The sequence below is a fragment of the Psittacula echo genome (genome assembly GCF_963264785.1).
Source record: "Psittacula echo genome assembly, chromosome: 5".
NCBI classification, from domain to species: domain Eukaryota; kingdom Metazoa; phylum Chordata; class Aves; order Psittaciformes; family Psittacidae; genus Psittacula; species Psittacula echo.
The window spans coordinates 86,249,998-86,270,846 of record NC_137739.1 but is presented as its reverse complement, the minus strand read 5'-3'; the positions used below and the strand labels follow the sequence as shown (position 1 = coordinate 86,270,846).

The window sequence follows — 20,849 nt, the reverse complement described above, 5'->3', positions numbered from 1 at the left end:
AGCGAAATACAGACGTTAATTTATGACTGTGTCTAAAACAGCAGAATTTATTAAAGTTCATAAATATTGCAAAAAATGATAGGAAATACAGTGTCAGTGTGATACATCTGCATTGTTCTCTATTAGTATGAGTCACGAATCAGAGATAAAACTTGGCCAAGGGCAATTCCCAAACTATGCTTTGAAAGTCCATCACTGTTCCCAATACTTAGGCAGGAAGGCAATGAGTAAAGGTGGATGTGTAAGTGTAAGGTTCAAGTTATCCTGGCACTTGAACCTAGACAGTGTGTAAATACCAAACAGCTAACTTAGAATAAACCCCAACCTTTGTTTTCTTGCAGACAATCGACCAAATGACCAACATTAACATCCTGGCTGTTTGTAAGGTAAGTGCCCCATTACCAACACTTGTCCTTAACGTCTTCATTCAAAACCAGTAGTGAATTAACATTCACTTGTCTGGGGCAATTGCTTTTGCCTGTTGGACCACAGGTTCAGTTTTTGTCTTGGAGTAACCCAGAGGTTATGACTGTCCTATCAGACTGTTCTGGTTGTTGTGTGAAATACAATTAGTTGCAAAGATACCCATTAGCTATTTGGAAGAGCAAGGTATGCACAAAACAACCCTTAATGCTTCTTTGTGCCTGTTGGTCTAATCCTTCTTGTAAACCATTCATTCTTCTCCCCCTGTATCTGTGGTTTTGGGGTGTGTTTCTTTCTGCACAGCTCAGGTTTTTGTACATTGCAATGAGAAGGCACTGAAATATCTTCTGCGAAATACATGAACAGGAAGGAAACCCAAGTCCACAAAGGCGTGCATTAACTTTTGAAGTGAAGTTACCTTCCCTTTGTAGCATTGAACCTGAAGTTGTTGCTGATGAGAAATCAGCCTGACTTCAGGCTAAAACATATGGCTGTTCTCTTGTTTATTAACATGAGACCCATTCAAACCCTCAGATTTTCATCCTAGTATTTCCAGCTGAAAGGGCCAGAGGGAATAGCAGCTGCTTACATGACATTGGGAGTCAATTAGAGCATTATCAGTGAGTTCTGAAGAAACTCCTTGTGATTATTCACTGTTAAACCATACCTTCCTCTTCTTATGCATAACAAAACTTGCATTTCCATTAGATGAGGGTTAACCTTTTGCCTCAAAGTTAAAATAGTGGATGTTTTAAAGCTGGTTTGAAAGATTTGACTTCCCTGCAGCTGTTCTGATTAGGTCAAGTACTAAATTCATCTAGTATGGTGGCTGTGGGGAGTCTAAACTGTGTGGTGTTTCCATGGGAGGAGGGACAGGACCTCTTAAAACAGTGCTTCTATAGGATCATAAAAACACAGGCAAACAGTGACAGTGCAACCATTGCATGACTGAATGGTATTGTTAGTGTTTTCTGTTATGGAAGTCACTTAGCAGGTTCTTTGTAATGTTAACAGAGCTACCCCAGGTGTCAACCTGAAGTGTTATCATGCACAGACCACTTGGTTAGAGATGAGTGTAATCAGTGCTTCTGCTGAGGTGTGACATCTGTGCTGTGCCAGCAGAGGGAGTGCACTATTCAGTGATTAAATGATGTGGGGTATCATTCTTCCTGGGAGCATCTTGTTAGGATAGAAAAGCTATAGATGAACTACTTGAATGTGTATTTCTGAAGCTAGAATAATAGGTGCGGTCTGCTTTAACTCAGTTAAAGCAGATGCAGAGATGCAGCCACATTATATTGGTTTCCTGAATAAACCACTACTGTTTTGTGGCTTGAGTCATCGTGCTTATGATCAGTGGTGGTCAACGGTTTACAGTTCGTTGTCAGATTTGTCTCCTATCAGCCTCGTCACATTCTGATGTGGCTGTCTTCACACCTATAAAACCTTCCTCAATTGCTGCGTGTTAATAGTGCTTTTCCTTCTCTTTGAAGACTTCTTTCTTGACCATGAGCAGCTCCTGCTACTGGGTATAATCAGAGCTCGAGCATAAGCTTCCAGGCTTGAAAATGTTTCCCTCTGCAAGAGCCTGTTGTGTAATTAAACAGCAGGCATGCCAGATGCTTACTGTTTTGGGGAGAGGAGCACATTAGAGATAGGTACCATCTGTAAGTCATTTTTTCAGGAGAACCTATAGAACTAGAGAGCCGTGGTAGGGAAATAACCAGTTTTACGAGAAGTCTGTATGTCCCCTCAATTAGATTTTGGGGACATAATGCTGTGGATATTTCACTCAGTATTTATTGATACCATCTCTTATCCAAGTGTATGTGTGTTTAGAAAGATATTCTTCCTTATTGCCTGATTGAAAACATGATGGGATGGAAGACAGCACCACATTCTTAAGCAAGGAGATGAAGGTCTGCTGAAACGGTGAAAGTAGGAGAGGCCGAACAGGTTTTGCTAGTACCCATAGTACTCATTCTGCTTACAGCATCTCCAGATCCTCTTTAGAGGTGTCACATAACCTGTCTGCTGTTATATTCTGGAGCATTGCCATCTACTTCCTTGCCTTTTGGACCAGACTTCCTCAGGTAATGATATCCCCTGTAACCTGCACCATGTGCCATCAGTAACACCTCTGTGAGACAGCATAACTCCTCTGGCACACATATCAAAGGCCTCCGCTTCGGTTCTGGCTGAAACACTCCTTAGGCTTGAAGTTGGAAAGTCAAGATAGTCAGCACAGTTTGATTCTGCAGAGATGTTTTATTGCCACAAATGTAGGCATTTCTGACAGGTAGTGCTCATCCCCCACCTTTTGACCCATCTCCTTCGTTAGGCAGCTCCCTGGATTACCTAGGGGGATATGCAACATGTAAAAGAAGGGGTGCACTGAGAGATAAGACCCCATCTTCACTTCATAGGATAAATTATCAGCCTAGTTGGTCCTGCTGTTTTAATACTCTTCCCAGCTGTAAAGGATCTAGTACTGTGAAATCCTCCCTAATATTTGAGAACTTGTTTCCCACCAGAGCTCTTTCCCAAGTCTTATTCCACGCTGTCTGCCCCATCATGTCCTTAGGGTTGGATTTGGTCACCCGTGAACCCCATAGTGCTGCAGTTTTGGGGCTCAGTCAGTCTGGCATGAAGTGTTGTCATTACTGCTATCTGCCTTCAAAGCATCCTGTACACCCCTGAAGACAAGCTATGTAAAACTACATCAAGCTGTGTAAAACTACGTCAAGCTATGTAAAACTACATCAAGCTATGTAAAACTACATCAAGCTATGTAAAACACGTTGGAAATCTCACATCCTTCACAATACCAGCAAAAAAAACCTGACCAAAGACCACCCAGCCCCCTCAAACACAGTAGGTTCTTTTTAAGCTCTGTGGGAAATGTCACATTTCCATGGTGATGTGCAGTGCAGGAGTTACTCCTTTCTTCATATAACATACAAAAGAGGTGCCTTGGGTCTTGTTTGTGGTATTTTCTCGGGAAAGCTTGAGACTTAACACAGCCTTACACAAGGGTTATGGTGACAGATAAATGAGGAAGAAGACAGGGTTGTATGCGAAGTTTCATGGTCCCTGTCAGAATCTCATCTCAAGCTTCTGGAGGGATTTAAAAAGCAGAACTTCCCTTTAATGACTGTTAGTGACAGGTAACATGGGTTTGTACCATATTTTTTTGATATCCTCATCCCATTTTGAGACACAAACTGAACATTTCTGACACTGAATAAAATACCAAGTTAAAGCCCTGGGGTTTTTCACTTAACCAGTAAGTGTTGAAGAGCCCAAATTATAGTTGCTCTGTGTAGTTTTCATTTATAGTTCATCTGTACCAACTTCATCTTCTTGTGTCAGTTCACCTTTGTATGCTACAGCCTTTGATTTAGAATCGTAGAATCATAGAACGGTTTGGGTTGGAAAGGACCTTAAGATCCAGTTCCAATCCCCTGCCATGGGCAGGGACACCCCACACTAAACCATGGCACCCAAGGCTCTGTCCAACCTGGCCTTGAACACCACCAGGGATGGAGCATTCACAACTTCCCTGGGCAACCCATTCCAGTGCCTCACCACCCTCTCAGTAAAGAATTTCTTCCTTAGATCCAATCTAAACTTCCCCTGTTTAAGTTTGAACCTGTTACCCCTTGTCCTGTCACTGCAGTCCCTAATGAAGAGTCCCTCCCCAGCATCCTTATAGGCCCCCTTCAGACACTGGAAGGCTGCTCTGAGGTCTCCCCTGATCCTTCTCTTCTCCAGGCTGAACAGCCCCAACTTTCTCAGCCTGTCTCCATACAGGAGGTGCTCCAGTCCCTGATCATCCTCGTGGCCTCCTCTGGACTTGTTCCAACAGTTCCATGTCCTTTTGATGTTGAGGACACCAGAACTGCACACAATGCTCCAAGTGAGGTCTCACGAGAGCAGAGTAGAGGGGCAGGATCACCTCCTTCGACCTGCTGGTCACGCTCCTCTTGATGCAGCCCAGGATACGGTTGGTTTCTGGGCTGCGAGCACACACTGAAGCCGGCTCATGTTCAGTTTCTCATTGACCAACACCCCCAAGTCCTTCTCTGCAGGGCTGCTCTGAATCTCTTCTCTGCCCAACCTGTAGCTGTGCCTGGGATTGCTCCGACCCAGGTGTAGGACCTTTCACCTTGGATAACCAAATAAACTTGATCTGGTTGTTGGATTAACATCCTGAAAGCCAGAGATGCTGGACTTTGTGTCCAGTGGGAAAAAATAGGTAGGTAACGAGCAGAGTTTAACATACTTGAGGGAGCCATTCTTTCTCCTTATGAAGCAGGATGTAAGGACCAGCAAGTATGTTCTTTCTGTTTGCAGCATCACAATATGCTAATTGCATTGGGAGTGAGGCATAAACCTATGTTCTCTTGAAAAATGAGGAGGACTAAATAGTTGAGGGAGTGCTGGCTTAGCGGTTGATTAAGCAAGGAGCTGAATTGGTTTGCAAGCTATTATCTTGTGGGGGAATGTGAATTTGGGGCTTTTAGGCCAGGCTTTGAATGGAAATTGGCATTAAGAGAGGAAGGGGGGAGAGTAAGTTACGTATGTGTACATGCCTTGATGTCTGTGCTAATCTTTGCCTTGATCATTTCTGTTTTATACTGTCAAATACAAAGGGATAATAGGTCTACAAGATTGAGGATTTGTATCATTGCTGTATTTGAGATACTTCAGATTTGCTTGAGACTTCAGATATGTAAATGCTTTGTGTTAAACTAGGGGATCTAGTGTCAACTGCCCTCTTAATGGAAGAGCAATGAGAGGTGAATTATGGCAGGTTGTGAATCCCAGGCAGGACAAGGGAACAACCCCACCTAAAAGTCTGAAACCGTGAGTTTAGGAAGAAAGCCCGAAGAAAGCCATAAACCAACAGCAAAACTCACACCTTGCATAAAATTGAATGGGGAAAAAGAAAAGAAAGAAGGAAGAAGAGCCTGGGGAGCAGTAATCCTGAAAGACAGTGGGAAATGACCTCTCTTTCTCTGGTGAGTGTTCAGATGGGCTTGGGCAGCCTAATACCTCATATGTAAAGGTACCTTGCCAGAAATGAGATGATAGATGCTTGTGCCCTGGTAGAGCCCTATGTGAACTTCTATATTTGCTGTGTACTGGAGGGCATCACAGTAAGTGGAACATAATTGAGGGAAGTGGCAACACTGACTTGTGGGATCACTCCGTGTGTGTGTGTTCCAGTCAAGAGGTTTCTATATGTTTATATTCAAAGACATAATCAAAGAGGGGATGGTGATTTAGTACATCATATCATATCAAGTACATCATATAACTTTGTAACAGAGAGAGAGAGAGTTGCCAGCACTTGAAAGAGGAGCAAGTGTTCTGTGAAGGTGGTCATGAGTATTGCTCAGATGGTCTGGAGGGAGAAATTAAATGCACCTTGCTGACTTTGAGCCTAAGAGCACAGTACACATGGAACAAGGGAAACGTAGCTGTGATAAATACCTTTCAGGGAAGCACTTGGGATTTTTCTTCAAATTGGGGAAATTTGGGATATTTAGGAAATGGAGACCTCAGAGCAGCCTTCCAGTATCTGAAGGGGGCTTATAAGGATGCTGGGGATGGACTATTCATTAGGGACTGTAGTGACAGGACAAGGGGTAACGGGTTCAAACTTAAACAGGAGAAGTTTAGATTGGATCTAAGGAAGAAATTCTTTACTGTGAGAGTGGTGAGGCACTGGAATGGGTTGCCCAGGGAGGTTGTGAATGCTCCATCCTTAGCGGTGTTCAAGGCCAGGTTGGACAGAGCCTTGGGTGCCATGGTTTAGTGTGAGGTGTCCCTGCCCATGGCAGGGGAGTTGGAACTGGATGATCTTAAGGTCCTTTCCAACCCAAAGCATTCTATGATTCTATGAAATCCTGGAGTTCTGTAGCTTTTCATAGATTTGAGGTTGAGACAGCTCATATTCTGCACTCTAAAAAGAGAAAGTTCAGCCTTGTTATTTGGGTAATAAGACCCTTATTTTGAGAGCTCTGCCTTGTAAACTGGACTCTGAAAGTTTGTGGCTATAAATAGGGAAAACTGTCACCTTGAACTGTTGCCCAAAGGAAAGCCACTGACAATGAACAGGGCTTGCAGCATGCTATGTTAATAGTTCCGTTTGTATGTCCCATGCCCCTTTCTGCTTGCTGACCTTGCCACATGGGTCACTGTGTGATTTTTCTGCTGAATTGACATCAGGTTTACTTGGACGTGTATACAAATGGAAGTGATTCTTGTTGAGCTTGGGGTTTGAACTGCATTAAGTTAATGCTTCAAAAGAGACACACCTAGAAAACCTAATAGTAGATGCTGAAAATAGGTTTCATGATCCATTTATCTACCAGTGCATGAGTTCCTCAGTTCTTTCAGTGTAAGGTCTGTACTAAGTTTTGCATAGGCATGGTGTCAGTCAGCTATTTGCTCAAGAGCTAATGCATTTGTGGACTTGTGTGAATCCTCTGCCCGGGCACTATGAATTATCTTATGGTAGCGATGATGTTTTTGTACATGAGTGGGTGCACCACAGGGAATTGCTAATCTTTAGAAGGTTGTGTTGCTTTGAGTTGTTATGATTTCACCTCAGATTCGTGAGAGCTGAAAGAAGCTTCTTGGCTGCATAACAAGGTGTAGAAGACTTACACAAGTTCTCTAGCTTCATCTGAAAGCTAAAGCGGTCTACAGGAAATCTGGAGAAGGACTTCTTGCCAGGGCCTGTAGTGACAGGACAAGGAGAAATGGCTTTAAGCTCAAAAAGGGTAGATTTAGATTAGACATTAGGAAGGAATTCTACCCTGTGAGGGTGCTGAGGCACTGGCACAGGGTGCCCAGAGAAGCTGTGGCTGCCCCATCCCTGGCAGTGTTCAAGGCCAGGTTGGACACAGGGGCTTGGAGCAAGCTGCTCTAGTGGAAGGTGTCCCTGCCCGTGGCAGGGGTTGGGACTGGATGAGCTTTAAGGTCCCTTCCAACAGAAACTATTCCTTGATTCTATGATCTTCTGTTGTACTTGCATAGGCTTCATTACAGATCATTATACCTTTTGGTATGGGAAGAAAACTTGTAGTCATAACATCATACCATAGACTAACTTACATCTAAATATTCAACTATATTAGATTTCTGGCTGTGTATGACAATTGTGCAGCCCATAAGATGGGAAGGATGGCTTCTAATATTTACCTCAGGTTTTCCTAAGTGTATTTCAGCAATCTGAGTGAATATCACTTGAAAGGTATTCAGAACTTTACAAGTTACTGTTCTTCCCCTAAGCTCTGCTCCTGAGCTGTTGCTTGAGTTGGAATGAGAAAAGACTACACCTTGGTGATCATTAAGAATGGGAGATCTCTTTCTGAGGAAGAAACGCTGGAAATACATGGTTATAACTTCTAACTATTTGTTAGTGCTCTAATAGGAGCTTTTAAGTGTAGCAACTGCTTTAGAACATAAATCTAGCCAGAAGGCTGTGCCTTTTTGTATTCGCAGATAGGAATCTCTGCTGCATTACACTCAAGGCGGTGCTCTTTTTGTCCCCAGATTAGAAGGCAGAAGACACCTCTGGTGAGGCAGAGTGGACAAGAGAACTGGTGCTTGCCAGGCATGCAATAAATGCAGTTGTAGATTAATGGACATCAAGGAATGATACCTGCTTCTTTAATGAAATGGTCTGTAATGAATCTCTACCTTAAGTTAGCCACTGGCTGTGAGCATCCTGGAACTTACGGGCTGGAGGATTAGGTGTGAAAGAAGTTGACTTAAAATGATGCAGCCCTCCAAACCGAAGGAACTATACCCAAACTCTATGGTAGCATTATGTGTGTATGTGTATCACTGAAAACCAAGTAAAAACCCCTCAATAACTACGCTACAGCCCTCTAAACCGAAGGAACTGTACTCTGAACTCTATGGTAGCATTAGGTGTGTATGTGTATCGCTGAAAACCAAGCAAAAGCCCCTCAGCAACTACTGCTTCATGGTTGTGTGCTAACATTGTGCCAGATTCTGGCAGTATTCAAGGCCAGGTTGGACAGAGCCTTGGGTGACATGGTCTAGTGTGAGGTGTCCCTGCCCATGGCAGGGGATTGGAACTGGATGATCTTAAGGTCCTTTCCAATCCAAACCATTCTGTGATTCTATGATTCTGATGTCAAGGAGACTGTCCTGAGCAGCTTCTGCAGACCTGCATACACACAGACACGTCCTCACTCTGCTCTAATGCAGACTTTCAGGAAGAAAAGCCCAGATTGCTTTGGATGAGCTGGCAGTTTTCACAGAGCCTGGTGTCTGGCTACTTGTCTGCGATAACCCAGCTGTCAGAGTCTTGGGAACATTCATGTTTTCATCTGCAGCACTGGTATTTCTATGGAAAGTAGTATTTGTTCAGGAAAATGATGATGTGAAGGAAGGCAAAGGGAGTTCAGTAACCATCAACTGAAGGCACTCAGCTGAGGGTAGTTCCCAGCCTCTCCTTTAGGTTTCCTGCCACTTTCTTCTTCCTTTATTATATTGCCTTCAGAGAAACAAATGCTACCATAGAGTTCTCTGGCATCCTACATGTTAATTCCTATAGATTCAGACTTGCAGTGCTTTGGCATATATGAAGGACACCCCGATAATAGAATCATAGACTCCTAGAAAGGTTAGGGTTGGAAAGGACCTTAAGATCATCCAGTTCCAACCCCCCTGCCATGGGCAGGGACACCTCACACTAAACCATGGCACCCAAGGTTCTGTCCAACCTGGCCTTGAACACCGCCAGGGATGGAGCATTCACAGCCTCCCTGGGCAACCCATTCCAGTGCCTCACCACCCTCTCAGTAAAGAATTTCTTCCTTATATCCAGTCTAAACTTCCCCTGTTTCAGTTTGAGCCCATTGCCCCTTGTCCTATCATTACAGTCCCTGATGAAGAGTCTGGCTATTTCTAAATCAGATCTAGCTAAATTCTGGATTATTTATCTGAGCTATTTATTCAATTCTAGATATTTGTTGTTGAACAAATTTCGTAGTGGCACATCTGAGATTGTAGCTGTTGAGGGCAAGAGTTAACCCATTTAGCTATTTGGATAAAGATCATGCAAGCATGTATGGACACCGATTACTGACAAAACTACATTTCTGCTATAGATTGTTTTATTTGATTTAATGCTGGGGGTATATGGAACTGTTGGCACAAGTCCAGAGGAGGCCACGAGGATGATCATGGGACTGGAGCACCTCCTGTATGAAGAAAAGCTGAGAAAGTTGGGGCTGTTCAGCCTGGAGAAGAGAAGGCTGCGTGGAGACCTCAGAGCAGCCTTCCAGTATCTGAAGGGGGCCTACAAGGATGCTGGGGATGGACTCTTCATCAGGGACTGTAGTGACAGGACAAGGGGTAACGGGTTCAAACTGAAACAGGGGAAGTTTAGATTGGATCTAAGGAAGAAATTCTTTACTGAGAGGGTGGTGAGGCACTGGAATGGGTTGCCCAGGGAGGTTGTGAATGCTCCATCCCTGGCGGTGTTCAAGGCCAGGTTGGACAGAGCCTTTGGTGACATGGTTTAGTGTGAGGTGTCCCTGCCCGTGGCAGGGGGTTGGAACTGGATGATCTTCAGGTCCTTTCCAACCCAAACCATTCTATGATTCTATGATTTCTCTGTGTGTGTATGTATAATGTATGGATTTGCCAGACCCGAGCAGGGCTGCAGAATGCCCTGCCAGCACATTTCCAATAGTGCTTCTGCACTGCTGGAACAGTCAGAGTATGGACTTGGCTGGGTGAGGAGGGGCTGACTCAGACAGTTGCCTTCTGTTGTTTTAGTCTTTAAAAGCAATGGTATGTTTTCTGTACATAAAGATCCCAAATATTCATGCATCTCCTTTCACACATCAGAAAGTGTAAAAATACAGCTAGGAAAAATGGTTTTGCCCTGTTTCACAGATTTTGGTTTAATTCCCTCAAAATACTAATTTTAATAGAAACAAATGGAAGGGATGCTGGGTATGGCGCCAGTTTTGCCGTTGATGTTTTCCTGTGGAAGGGAAAAGGATTTTTGGTCCAGCTAAACCTTAGAAACAGACTATTTTAACATAGCTGGTGATGAGAGACCTCTTGAATTCCACCTGAATTGTACCTATTGTTCTATCTCAGCTGTCCAATGTCCTCATGGTTTTTTAATATATATAAGTCAAACACTTATTGCAGCATGTTTTTCTGTGCACTTACTGGGGTATCAGTAGGAACCGACAGGTTCGTGATACGCTGTTAGAGCTGCTTTGGTGGGTTGCAGTTTGGATTTAGACCGTGAATTCATTTGTGTGGATTTATGGTAGTTCCAAACATGGAGTCCCCTCTGCGCTACAATAGGAGAGATCCTGTACTGCTTTTTCAGACCACTTAGGGATTGCCTAAGGGAAGGCAGTTCCAGTCCCATGTCCCTGTGTCCATCTGTGGTCAATGCTCCATCCCTGGCAGTGTGCAGTGCCAGGTTGGACAGAGCCTTGGGTGCCATGGTTTAGTGTGAGGTGTTCCTGCCCATAGCAGGGGGTTGGAACTGGATGATCTTAAGGTCCTTTCCAACCCAAATCAGTCTATGATTCTATGAAATGCAGCTTTACACTGCCCTGAGGGGCAAGGAACAATCTGCTGCTTTTTGCAAAGGGATCTGTGGGAGAGCTCATAAAGCTTGCACCAGATAAAAGATCTGCCAGTCGTGACCTAGTGTTAAAATTAGCCCAAATCATTCTTTCTCTGTTGACATTAAAATAAATAGTTCTTCCCACACCTTTCTTGAAGCATTCCTGTATGGAAAAGCTCATGTATACTTAGACGTAATGTTAGGAGGTTTCGTGAAGTGGCATCAGGCCTGTTTTGCTTGGTGATGTGTACCAACTCTGACTACTTAGTTTGACTTCTGGGGCAGTGCTGAGAGTTAAGTATATCAACAGATGACTTCATGACAGCAAGGTCTGCTCCACTCCTGCCTCTACAGTCCCTTATCGAAGCTGTCATGCAGCACGGCTGATGGCAGAATCTATTCCGAGTGAGAAATGCCGCTAAAATACAAACCATATCCCTTCTCTCCCATTTTCTTTGTGTGTCAGCTGCAATGGACTTGAAACTTTGTTTTCTGTGGGGACTTTTCCCTCCTGACAGCATATGTTTTATAATGTAACAGTAAAACCAAACCAGAACGCCCAAACCCAGATTCATTCATATGTAAGGGCTAATGCAGTGCTGATACGAAGAACTTGCTGCAATGAGATTGCTTTCTTTGCAATGAAAGTGCTTACAGGTGTTCTGTGATCGTGTATATGCTGATATCTGGTTTTGCTGTGGTTTTCCTGCTATACTACTCAAATACTTCATGCTTTAAGCAATTTGGTATCAGTGGGAGCACCAATGCATTTTGGTGCCGTTAGTATTTTATTACCCGGTCTTCAGTCTGTTCTCAAGAGCTTTGTTTGGAACACCTTGTAGGGATGTTAAAGTGGTAGTGATTTATATCCTCTGTCTTGGGTGTCAGTGACATGACATTTATTAACAGGGTTAGTTGGGGACAGGTAGTATTTGGCACAATAACAATACAAAGTAACTTTGGTGACGTTACTTCAAGGCAGAGATTTCGGATGTGGTTCTTATTTTAGGATGGTAGTAATTAATAGGAGGAAAATGAACGATTTTACACTGAAGTTGTCGAAGTTCAGATCGATGCTTGATCTGTTTCCCTTGTCAGAGCTGCTCTCTGTGACTGGAAAGCTTGCGTTAGGATTACTGCTCTGGAGAATCCTTCAGCCAGGCTGTACATGGATTGCTCAGAGTCATGAGGAAGGCAGGAGCTTCCCAAGCAGTAAAAGGAGGTTTGCCAAGCTGCTTTCCTCATGGAGGTGTAGGTTCCTCAGTGTGAAACCATCTGTGCAATCAGCAACAAATGGTTTGGGGTCTTAAATGCTTTCTGTAGGTAACATAATGTAGGCAACTCATATTCACTCTTTCTGCCCAGTGCTCTTGCTGCTCCACAATTGAAGTTAAACCCAGCAGGTCGCTAAGCCTAGCTAAAATGGGTTGGACATTATCTGGAGCCTTCTTGGCATAGATGGTAAATTTAGTCAGTCTTAAGGAAGACGGGTGCTTTTTGTGGGGAGAGAAAGACCCTATGTGTGCCGTAGTACTCCGGTGTTTCAATGTGCTTTAGAGGCCACTGATGCTGCAGAGCGGAGAAGGAGTTCTATTTACTCTTGTGCTACTAGCTGGATGGGTTCACCAGTTCAGTGCGCGCACACACACTGCTTGGCAGAGCCAAGTGATCCAGGTAGAATAAAAATAACCAGCCTACGTAAAGTATGGTCCCTGCTTCCTGGAGCCAGGGTTGGGGCGGAGGGGGTGGCAGCTGCTTTGGGAGGAAAAGGGGAGGCTTCCCTCGGTCTCTCGCTGTCTGGTGTCTGCCTTCTCAAGCCATCGCGACTGTTTTCTTTCTGCAGATGACACGACTGGTGCTGCCCGGCATGCTGGAAAGGTGAGTCACAGCCACGCCACCCAGACAAAGCCATCAGCATTTACAGGGGAGAATCCTTTCTTGAAAAATTCATTACTGTGACTAATCAGCCCCAGTCTCCATGTTTTAATGGCAGAGTAATGCTGGGTGAGTCACGCTGATGGTGCATGAATCATCAGACGGTGGAAGCCTTTTCCACTCAGTTCCCTTTTTATTCCCCCCCGCCCAACCTCCCTTCACCACTGTTGTGGTGATTCCTTTTAGAACAGAATTAAAAAGCCCATCTGACTCATCAGCACTAACTCAACAACCTGCTATTCTGAGGGGGTGGTTACAGTTCCTGGGAATAACCTTCTTAAGGCTATTTCTCTAAGTCATTGTAAGGAAAAGGGATGCAAAGAGTCTGTTCTCATTATACAGTAGGAGGTATGTTGAGGAAAGCCTATGATCATTTGGAAAAGCAGAACTGGAGGCCAGCTCTTTAAAATAAAAGCTAATGCACACCGCTGTCGCTGCACAAGGTGTGTACTGACTTCCTAGCCAGCTCCCAGGTGAAACTGAAAGGTGCACAGCTTCCACATTGTCCCTCCGGGCTGTTTTCTAGCTGATGCTGACTGTCCCAAGCTGTTTGTTGTCTTTGTGGTGCTACAGAGGTCTTCACCTCTGCTCTGGAGCCAGGCTGGGAGAGTTGGGCTTGTTCAGCCTGGAGAAGAGAAGGCTCCAGGGACACCTTAGAGCAGCTTCCAGCACCTAAAGGGGTCAAGAAGAAACCTGGAGAGGGAATTTTTACAAGGGCCTCTAAGGATAAGACAAGGGGAATGGCTTTAAGCTCAAAGAGAGGAGATTTAGATTAGACATTAGGCAGAAGCTCTTCTCTGTGAGGGTGCTGAGGCGCTGGCACAGGGTGCCCAGAGAAGCTGTGGCTGCCCCATCCCTGGCAGTGTTCAAGGCCAGGTTGGACACAGGGGCTTGGAGCAAGCTGCTCTAGTGCAAGGTGTCCCTGCCCGTGGCAGGGGTTGGAACTGGATGAGCTTTAAGGTCCCTTCCAAGTCAATCCAGTCTGTGATTCTAAACCCAGCTTGCTGGGGTTTATACTAGGTGAGGTCTGAGCTATGCTTGCAATACTGAAGGAAGCTGTGTACAACCATCCATGAGAGTCACCATGGTATCGCCTCCAAATGAGTACTGTAGGAGCAGCATAAATATGGGGAAAAGCTGGAAATCAGACAAAGATAAAGGGAAAAAAAAGGTGTTTATTGTATTGTGCTCTCTGGAAGTCTTCATTGCAGGTTGGGATTCAACTATTCAGTGTTGCATAGATGCAGAGCAAATGTTTCACAGCTAAACCATACTCTCCAAGCTAGTGGCCAGTATGGGAGTCAGTGTCCATCAGGGTGATAGTGAGCTTAGTTTGCTTAGTTAAAACAATCACGAGATAAGAATAAGTTCATTTCATGTAAAGAAATTTGAATTAGAAAAGAAGACCCAAGATAGAGCTCTGATAGGGAGGTAATGTTTCCCCATAAAGCTGGAGTAGAGGATGGGGATTATATTATGGTGGTGGTAGCTATGCGGGGTTTGTAAATTAAAAGCTACTCCTTGCCCATGTATTATTGTTGATAGGTAAATGGCTGTGCCTTTCATGAAACCCTCTGAAGATGCCAACATGACCCAAGCCATTCTGCTGTCAAAGGATCTAATGTATCAGGTTTTGGAGCTTTGAAGTTCTAACAGTTTCTTGCCTCAGTTTCTTCTCTGTGTAAAGAAATGCCGTAGTTATCCCTTTGGCACAGTTGATCTGTTCTTCTCCGGACGGAATGATGTCTACTTTACCTTTGGAATAGCCTGTGTATGTTTTTCTGTTACATATTAAGCCGGGTAAGATGATTTGAATGAAAGGCAGCAAACCAGGATCCTGCTGGCTTCTGAGTCAGGCTACCCTTGAGCACGCCGTGTCATGTTTCTTCCCCCTTTTCCTAACGACATGATTACCTCAGGAATCTCAAGGATAAATGTGCAAGAAGCAGCCTGGAAAGCAAAGGTTAACAGGGATTAAAATAAAACCCAAACACATCTCGAACTCGTGTTTTTGTGTGAGAACCCACTTTAAATCACTGCGCCATATGGATGAAGACCTTGGTTTCTGTCCTATGGCAAAATAGTTGAGAACCTTCTGTTTTCTCTTTGGTTTTGTGAGGTCAGTTGGTTTGCAGTGCACAGAAGCAGTGTCTGCAGCTGCCAGTTCCTGCATAGTCATAGCTCACAGGCCACAGTAACACCACTAAGAGTCTGTAGCCAAAGGAGGACATGGATGTCCAGCAAATCCAAGGGCATGAACGAATGGTGCTTGCAGTTGGTTGCTCTTTGGGCCAACCGTGAATTTCCCACATGGGACAGTGGCTTAGGAAAATGGGCTTCAGGCTCTGAAAACCAGAATAGGAATCCCATCATTATTCCTCACTTGTTCAAAGATCATATCATATACAGTAGATAGATGTGACGTAGCATGCTATAGCATCTTGCACCTAGTTAGTGTGTACTTTCATGTATTTGAATGTTGGGTTTATGGCAAGATACTACAAGGCAAATACAGAAACAGAGCAGATTTTACATGCTTTGCATCCTGTCTGTAAGGAGAAAACAGAAGTGCATCTTGGTGTGTCTTTTTATTTATAATAAACAGCAGTATTAGAGGCCTTGGGTGCCATGGTTTAGTGTGAGGTGTCCCTGCCCATGGCAGGGGGGTTGGAACTGGATGATCTCAAGGTCCTTTCCAACCCTAACTATTCTATGATTCTATGAATGCCACTTCTGGTAATGGCATTTAGGTTCTCTGCTGTGGCTCCTTTCCTGTGCTCTGGACACTTAAAGGGACAATTTATAATCTGCAGCTTTCTATTACACTTAAATGAGCAGTTCCTCTGTAAATTTTCAGCCTTACTGTCTGAGGTGGGAGACTCATAGAACTGCAAATGGAGGCTTGATGTCTTTGGGAACAAAAAGAAAACCCCAGCAACAACAGGAACCAGTTGACTGTTTCTAGACAAATATCAAACTATGGTATTTATTGCCAGGGAAGTAGCAAGTGCATAATTACATTACAGAGGAAGCTTGCTCTTTCCACTCCGTGTGCAGCTAGAGCAGGAGCTGGTTGCCACAGCAACAGGGAGATGGCTAAATATAGCCTCTGCAGTGCTGGACCACTTAAGGTAGAATGATGGGGAGGTGTGAGGGTGTGGGCCTGGTTCTCCTCACCTTCCCCAACTTCTTTCATTAGTTGCACAGTTGAGTTGGATGGAGCCTATGTTTCTTTTTGCCACACTGGTGCTTGGTGTGGTTCTTCAGAACAGTCCCTCAAAGCATTTCTTCTGTGGTTCTTCTAAGAAGCAAAATTGTAATTGGAGTCATTGGAAGTGTTGCCCTTACAAGATGCTTCTCCGTTTCCTTTTATCTGGAGGTTTTAAGGTATAAGCTTTTAAGGCTAAGCCTGTTTTCTTTATAAAGAAAAACTACCAACCACAGAGCCCACAGTGGCATTGGGTGCTTCAGACCAACCCATGGAGCTTCTGCAAGGGGATGCTCTTCATTTGTTGTGTTTCCAAGAGGGTTTTCTTCACTGCATTGGACTCACTGCATCAAGGTGATGGTCACTGCTCCTGCTGGAGAGTTGCAGTGTAGCCAGATGCTGCTTTACAGCCTGAATGCCAGCCTCTCCTCTAAAGCTTCAGTGTGTTTTATAAGCATGGGGCTTGTGTTTATCCATATAAACCCTTAACCCGGTTTTGAATCCTTTTAAGCTGTTGTCCTCAATTAAGTTTTGTGACAAGTAGTGACTATGAGAAGAACATTCCTTATATCTGATCTAAATTCCTGTCTTTCATTTAAATAAATGCCATCTTTCCTTTGTGTTCTGAAAGGATAAATGAAGATCTTGATCTTTGTCATTCATTAATCTGTATACTGTTATCATGGCTGCTCTTAATAGTCTCTTAATCAGCTAAATTGAACCAATCTTTTCACCTCATCAGTGTATAAGGGTTGTTTTTTAGTTCATCTTTTCCCATTTCTTATATCATTGAGTTCTTTATATTTCAGTCCTGTATTTGGAGGGATAGAAGTGTTCTGTGGACTGTCATATGGAATTTCAGTGGATCTGTCCCTGCCATTCCCACCATAGAATCATAGAATATTTAGGGTTGGAAAGGATCCGAAGACATTGTTCTTTGGGTGGTTGTGATGACTGCTGCACAAAAGGGAACTCCTTGCTCAGGTTTTCCAGGGAATGGCTTTAGAGCCCTGCAAGGTTTGGGATGAATTCATGTTCTTTTCTTCAGGATGCATTGTTGGGTTTGTTAATATTGACTTTTTATCTGCCCTCCTGTAGTGTGTTCACACACCAGTCTGAGCTCTTCATTGAGTTCCTTATAGGGTTCTCCAATCTGGTAATCTCTTAAAAACTGCATGAATCCTCATTTCACTGCTAATTCCTATTTGAGCTCAGGACTAAATATCACAGCATCACCTGTCTCGATATGAAAAACTTCTGGCATCTTCTGTTAACCTTTTGCTGCCATGAGCATTCATTATTAACGTGTGGGCTTATTTTCTCCGTGCTCCACAGTTTGATCCACGTTACTGCTTTATTTCACCAACCAAACCTTGCAGGTAACTCCTGATAAATACAACAAGCTTTGGCAAAGGAGCTTGAAGTCCTGAATGACTGAAATGACTCTCTTCTGCCATCTCATTTCCAGAGGTGAATCAATCACAGGTTTAATTCACACTTGTATCATGGCTGCAGCCATGTCGGTTTGAATCTATTGTCATGATTTTAAGAGTTATGTCCTTGTGATTTTTAATAGTCACTTAAATGGTTTGGTTTTAGGATGGTTACTTAAATCATTGTAGCAGCAGCAGCACAGGGTACCTAGACGAACAAATATGAGAAACTCATATGTGAAGCTGCAGGAGTTGAGCTACATGCATGAATGCTCTCACTCCACACTAAACATGTGGAATATCCTTTCCTTTTCCTTTTTCCCCTCCTTCCTTCCCCTCCTTCCTTCCCCTCCTTCCTTCCCCTCCTTCCTTCCCCTCCTTCCTTCCCCTCCTTCCTTCCCCTCCTTCCTTCCCCTCCTTCCTTCCCCTCCTTCCTTCCCCTCCTTCCTTCCCCTCCTTCCTTCCCCTCCTTCCTTCCCCTCCTTCCTTCCCCTCCTTCCTTCCCCTCCTTCCTTCCCCTCCTTCCTTCCCCTCCTTCCTTCCCCTCCTTCCTTCCCCTCCTTCCTTCCCCTCCTTCCTTCCTTTCCTTTCCTTTCTTTCCTTAGTATGCTCAGGTAAACTGGCTTGAATTTTTTACAGGGTAAGAAGCAGCAGAGATGCATCTTTCACTGTGTTGGACTGTCTGGTAGCACCTTCTAACAGCATGCTTGCCTTAATTTGCCTGAACCTGTTTCTACCTAGCACTAAGTATTATGTATAGTTTTGTAGGTGAAACTAGTATCAGAAATAGATATAGAATTATAGATTCATAGGATGGTTTGGGTTGGAAAGGACCTTAAGATCACCCAGTTCCAACCCCCCTGCCATTGGCAGGGACACCTCACACTAAACCATGGCACCCAAGGCTCTGTCCAACCTGGCCTTGAACACCGCCAGGGATGGAGCATTCACAACCTCCCTGGGCAACCCATTCCAGTGCCCCACCACCCTCTCAGTAAAGAATTTCTTCCTTATATCCAATCTAAACTTCCCCTGTTTCAGTTTGAACCCATTACTGCTTGTCCTATTGCTGCAATCCCTACTCAATATTAGTCTGGGTTGGGAAATCCATGAGTCTTTCTTTGTCCTACCTGCACATGCTTTAGAAGTGCTTGGCAGTAGCTAATTTCAGACTGGTACTCTTACTGAAATGTTCTTGTGGAATACCTTCAATGTTACTGTAATATGCTGTAAAACAACTCTTACTTTCTATAGTAATCCACTGAATATCTTCCATACTATATTAAAACACCCTTATCTTTGAGCAGTAGATTCCGTTACATCCTATCTTGAAGATCCATCATGAAGTAACATTTAGAAGAGGAAAGGGATTTTCAAAGTGTAAACTATACAACAGACTCGTGTTGCCATTTCTGCTATCATAACCTGAGATTTAGAAGTTGCCTTTTGGACCTGTGCACCTTTGGTTTTGCGTAGTTTAGCCCACTCTCTGTGTGTGTGTGTATTTATGGAGCTTGATTCTCTTGCTGTATTGACCTCAGATACAAACTGGTTCCTGATTTACACCAGTTCCTTGAATACTTGTAATTGTGCTTAAAGTCATGTTAGTAAATCTCAGTTTAGGATTTGGTTAGGGTTTTAAATCTGTCTTAATCTCCATCCCTAAGGCTTTCTTGAGGCTTGCAGTGATTTTCTGAGACATGAAAGATGTTTCCTTTATTTCATGATAATATCTTTTCACTGCCTTTCAGATCAAAAGGGGTAGTCCTGAACATCGCCTCTGCTGCTGGGATGTATCCAACTCCATTGCTGACTCTTTACTCTGCGACTAAGGTAAGTGCTCTTTTCCACACTGAAATCAAGTGTCAAACATAAGCCAGCACTACAGGAATAAATGTTTTGATGTCCATCTAGTGGTGCCTTCATGAACTAAAAGTCAGGAGTTTCTAATGTAGCTTCTTCCAATATTAGAAGCTGGAAGGATGAGAGAAAAATGAGTGCAAGGGTTTATTGGCATGGAAATAACTATTTTATCTATCTCATCATGCATTCTACTTTGATGTGGAAAAGGATGCTAGTGTACCGAGCAGACTTAGTATGAGGTTGAGAAGGTACATTGACTTTTTGAATTTGAAACTCCATCTCCCCATCTTACTGAAGATGTGTATCTTCAATATACATATGTATATATTTATGTATGTATTTATTAAAGTAGGACTCTTCTGGTGCTTGTTGAAAGCAAATATTCATCCTCCTTTCTCATTAGTTGCCTTAAGTTTAACATTTCAGGTAAGAGAAAGGATAGAGCTCTAGGGCCTCACCATTACCAACATTAGTCAACTTCTCTTGATCTGCTGACCATCCATCCTGCTAACATAGTCCATTATGTCATTTGATGTTCCTGCAGTGAATGGATTATTGGCTTATCTTCTCCCTGGCAGCCACCATAAATTCCAGGTTCTTCGCAGCAGGGCTGCTACTCAACCAAATGAAGGCATGGTGTTATCCCCCTCTGTATGCACTTCACTTTGTGCCAGTGGAGACATCTCAGGATGTTCAGCAATAATGAGGTTTATCAGGGTCTGTCTGGACTGCAGCTCTGTCTTGTCAGCTGTTCCATCTGATGCTGTCATCTGCAAAGTTGCTGAGGGTGTGCTCTGTGTCATCACCTAGGTCACTGATAGGAGATGCTGAAGAATATGGGCCTCAGTATTGATTGTAGGGTTCTCTGCTAGTTGTCAGCCAGATGTCAGGCTGTTAATCACAGCTCTTTGAGCATGGTGGTCCAGCCAGTTTTCAGTCTGACCAGCAGCTTGTTGTTTCAGCATGTATCTGCTCAACTTCCAAATGAGAATGCTGCAGAAAATGATGTCAAAAGCTTTGTTGAAAGGAAGATACCTCTACACACACACACACACATATAGCTTATATACATTAAACATTTGTTTCCTTCATCTACAAAGCTCGTCCACTCCATTGTAGAAGGCAGTTTGGTGTTGATAAATCTGTGTTGACTGTTTCTGATGTATCTTCTTGTCCTTTATGTGCTTGAAATGAATTCAAAGAGGTGGGCTCCATCTTTCCACAAGCTGAGTTAAAGCTGGCAGGATCGTTCTTGCCTTTTCAAGGCCCTCCGCAGTTGTTGAAGACCTCCCCTAGTTTCCATAGCTTTTCAGCTATTGTAGGCAGCTGACTTGTATAC

The 20,849-nt window shown here is 43.8% G+C and overlaps 1 protein-coding gene across 1 annotated transcript in view; it reads left to right on the top strand.

Moving 5' to 3' along the window:
* The window catches only part of HSD17B12 (hydroxysteroid 17-beta dehydrogenase 12), a gene marked incomplete at its 5' end in the record, with an annotated part of 94,924 nt that overhangs the window by 60,811 nt on the left and 13,264 nt on the right, over positions 1-20,849 (top strand). Inside the window, 3 exon segments of the mRNA XM_080620014.1 lie at positions 342-386; positions 12,915-12,949; positions 19,399-19,480. Coding sequence (XP_080476140.1) covers positions 342-386; positions 12,915-12,949; positions 19,399-19,480 — 162 coding nt within the window.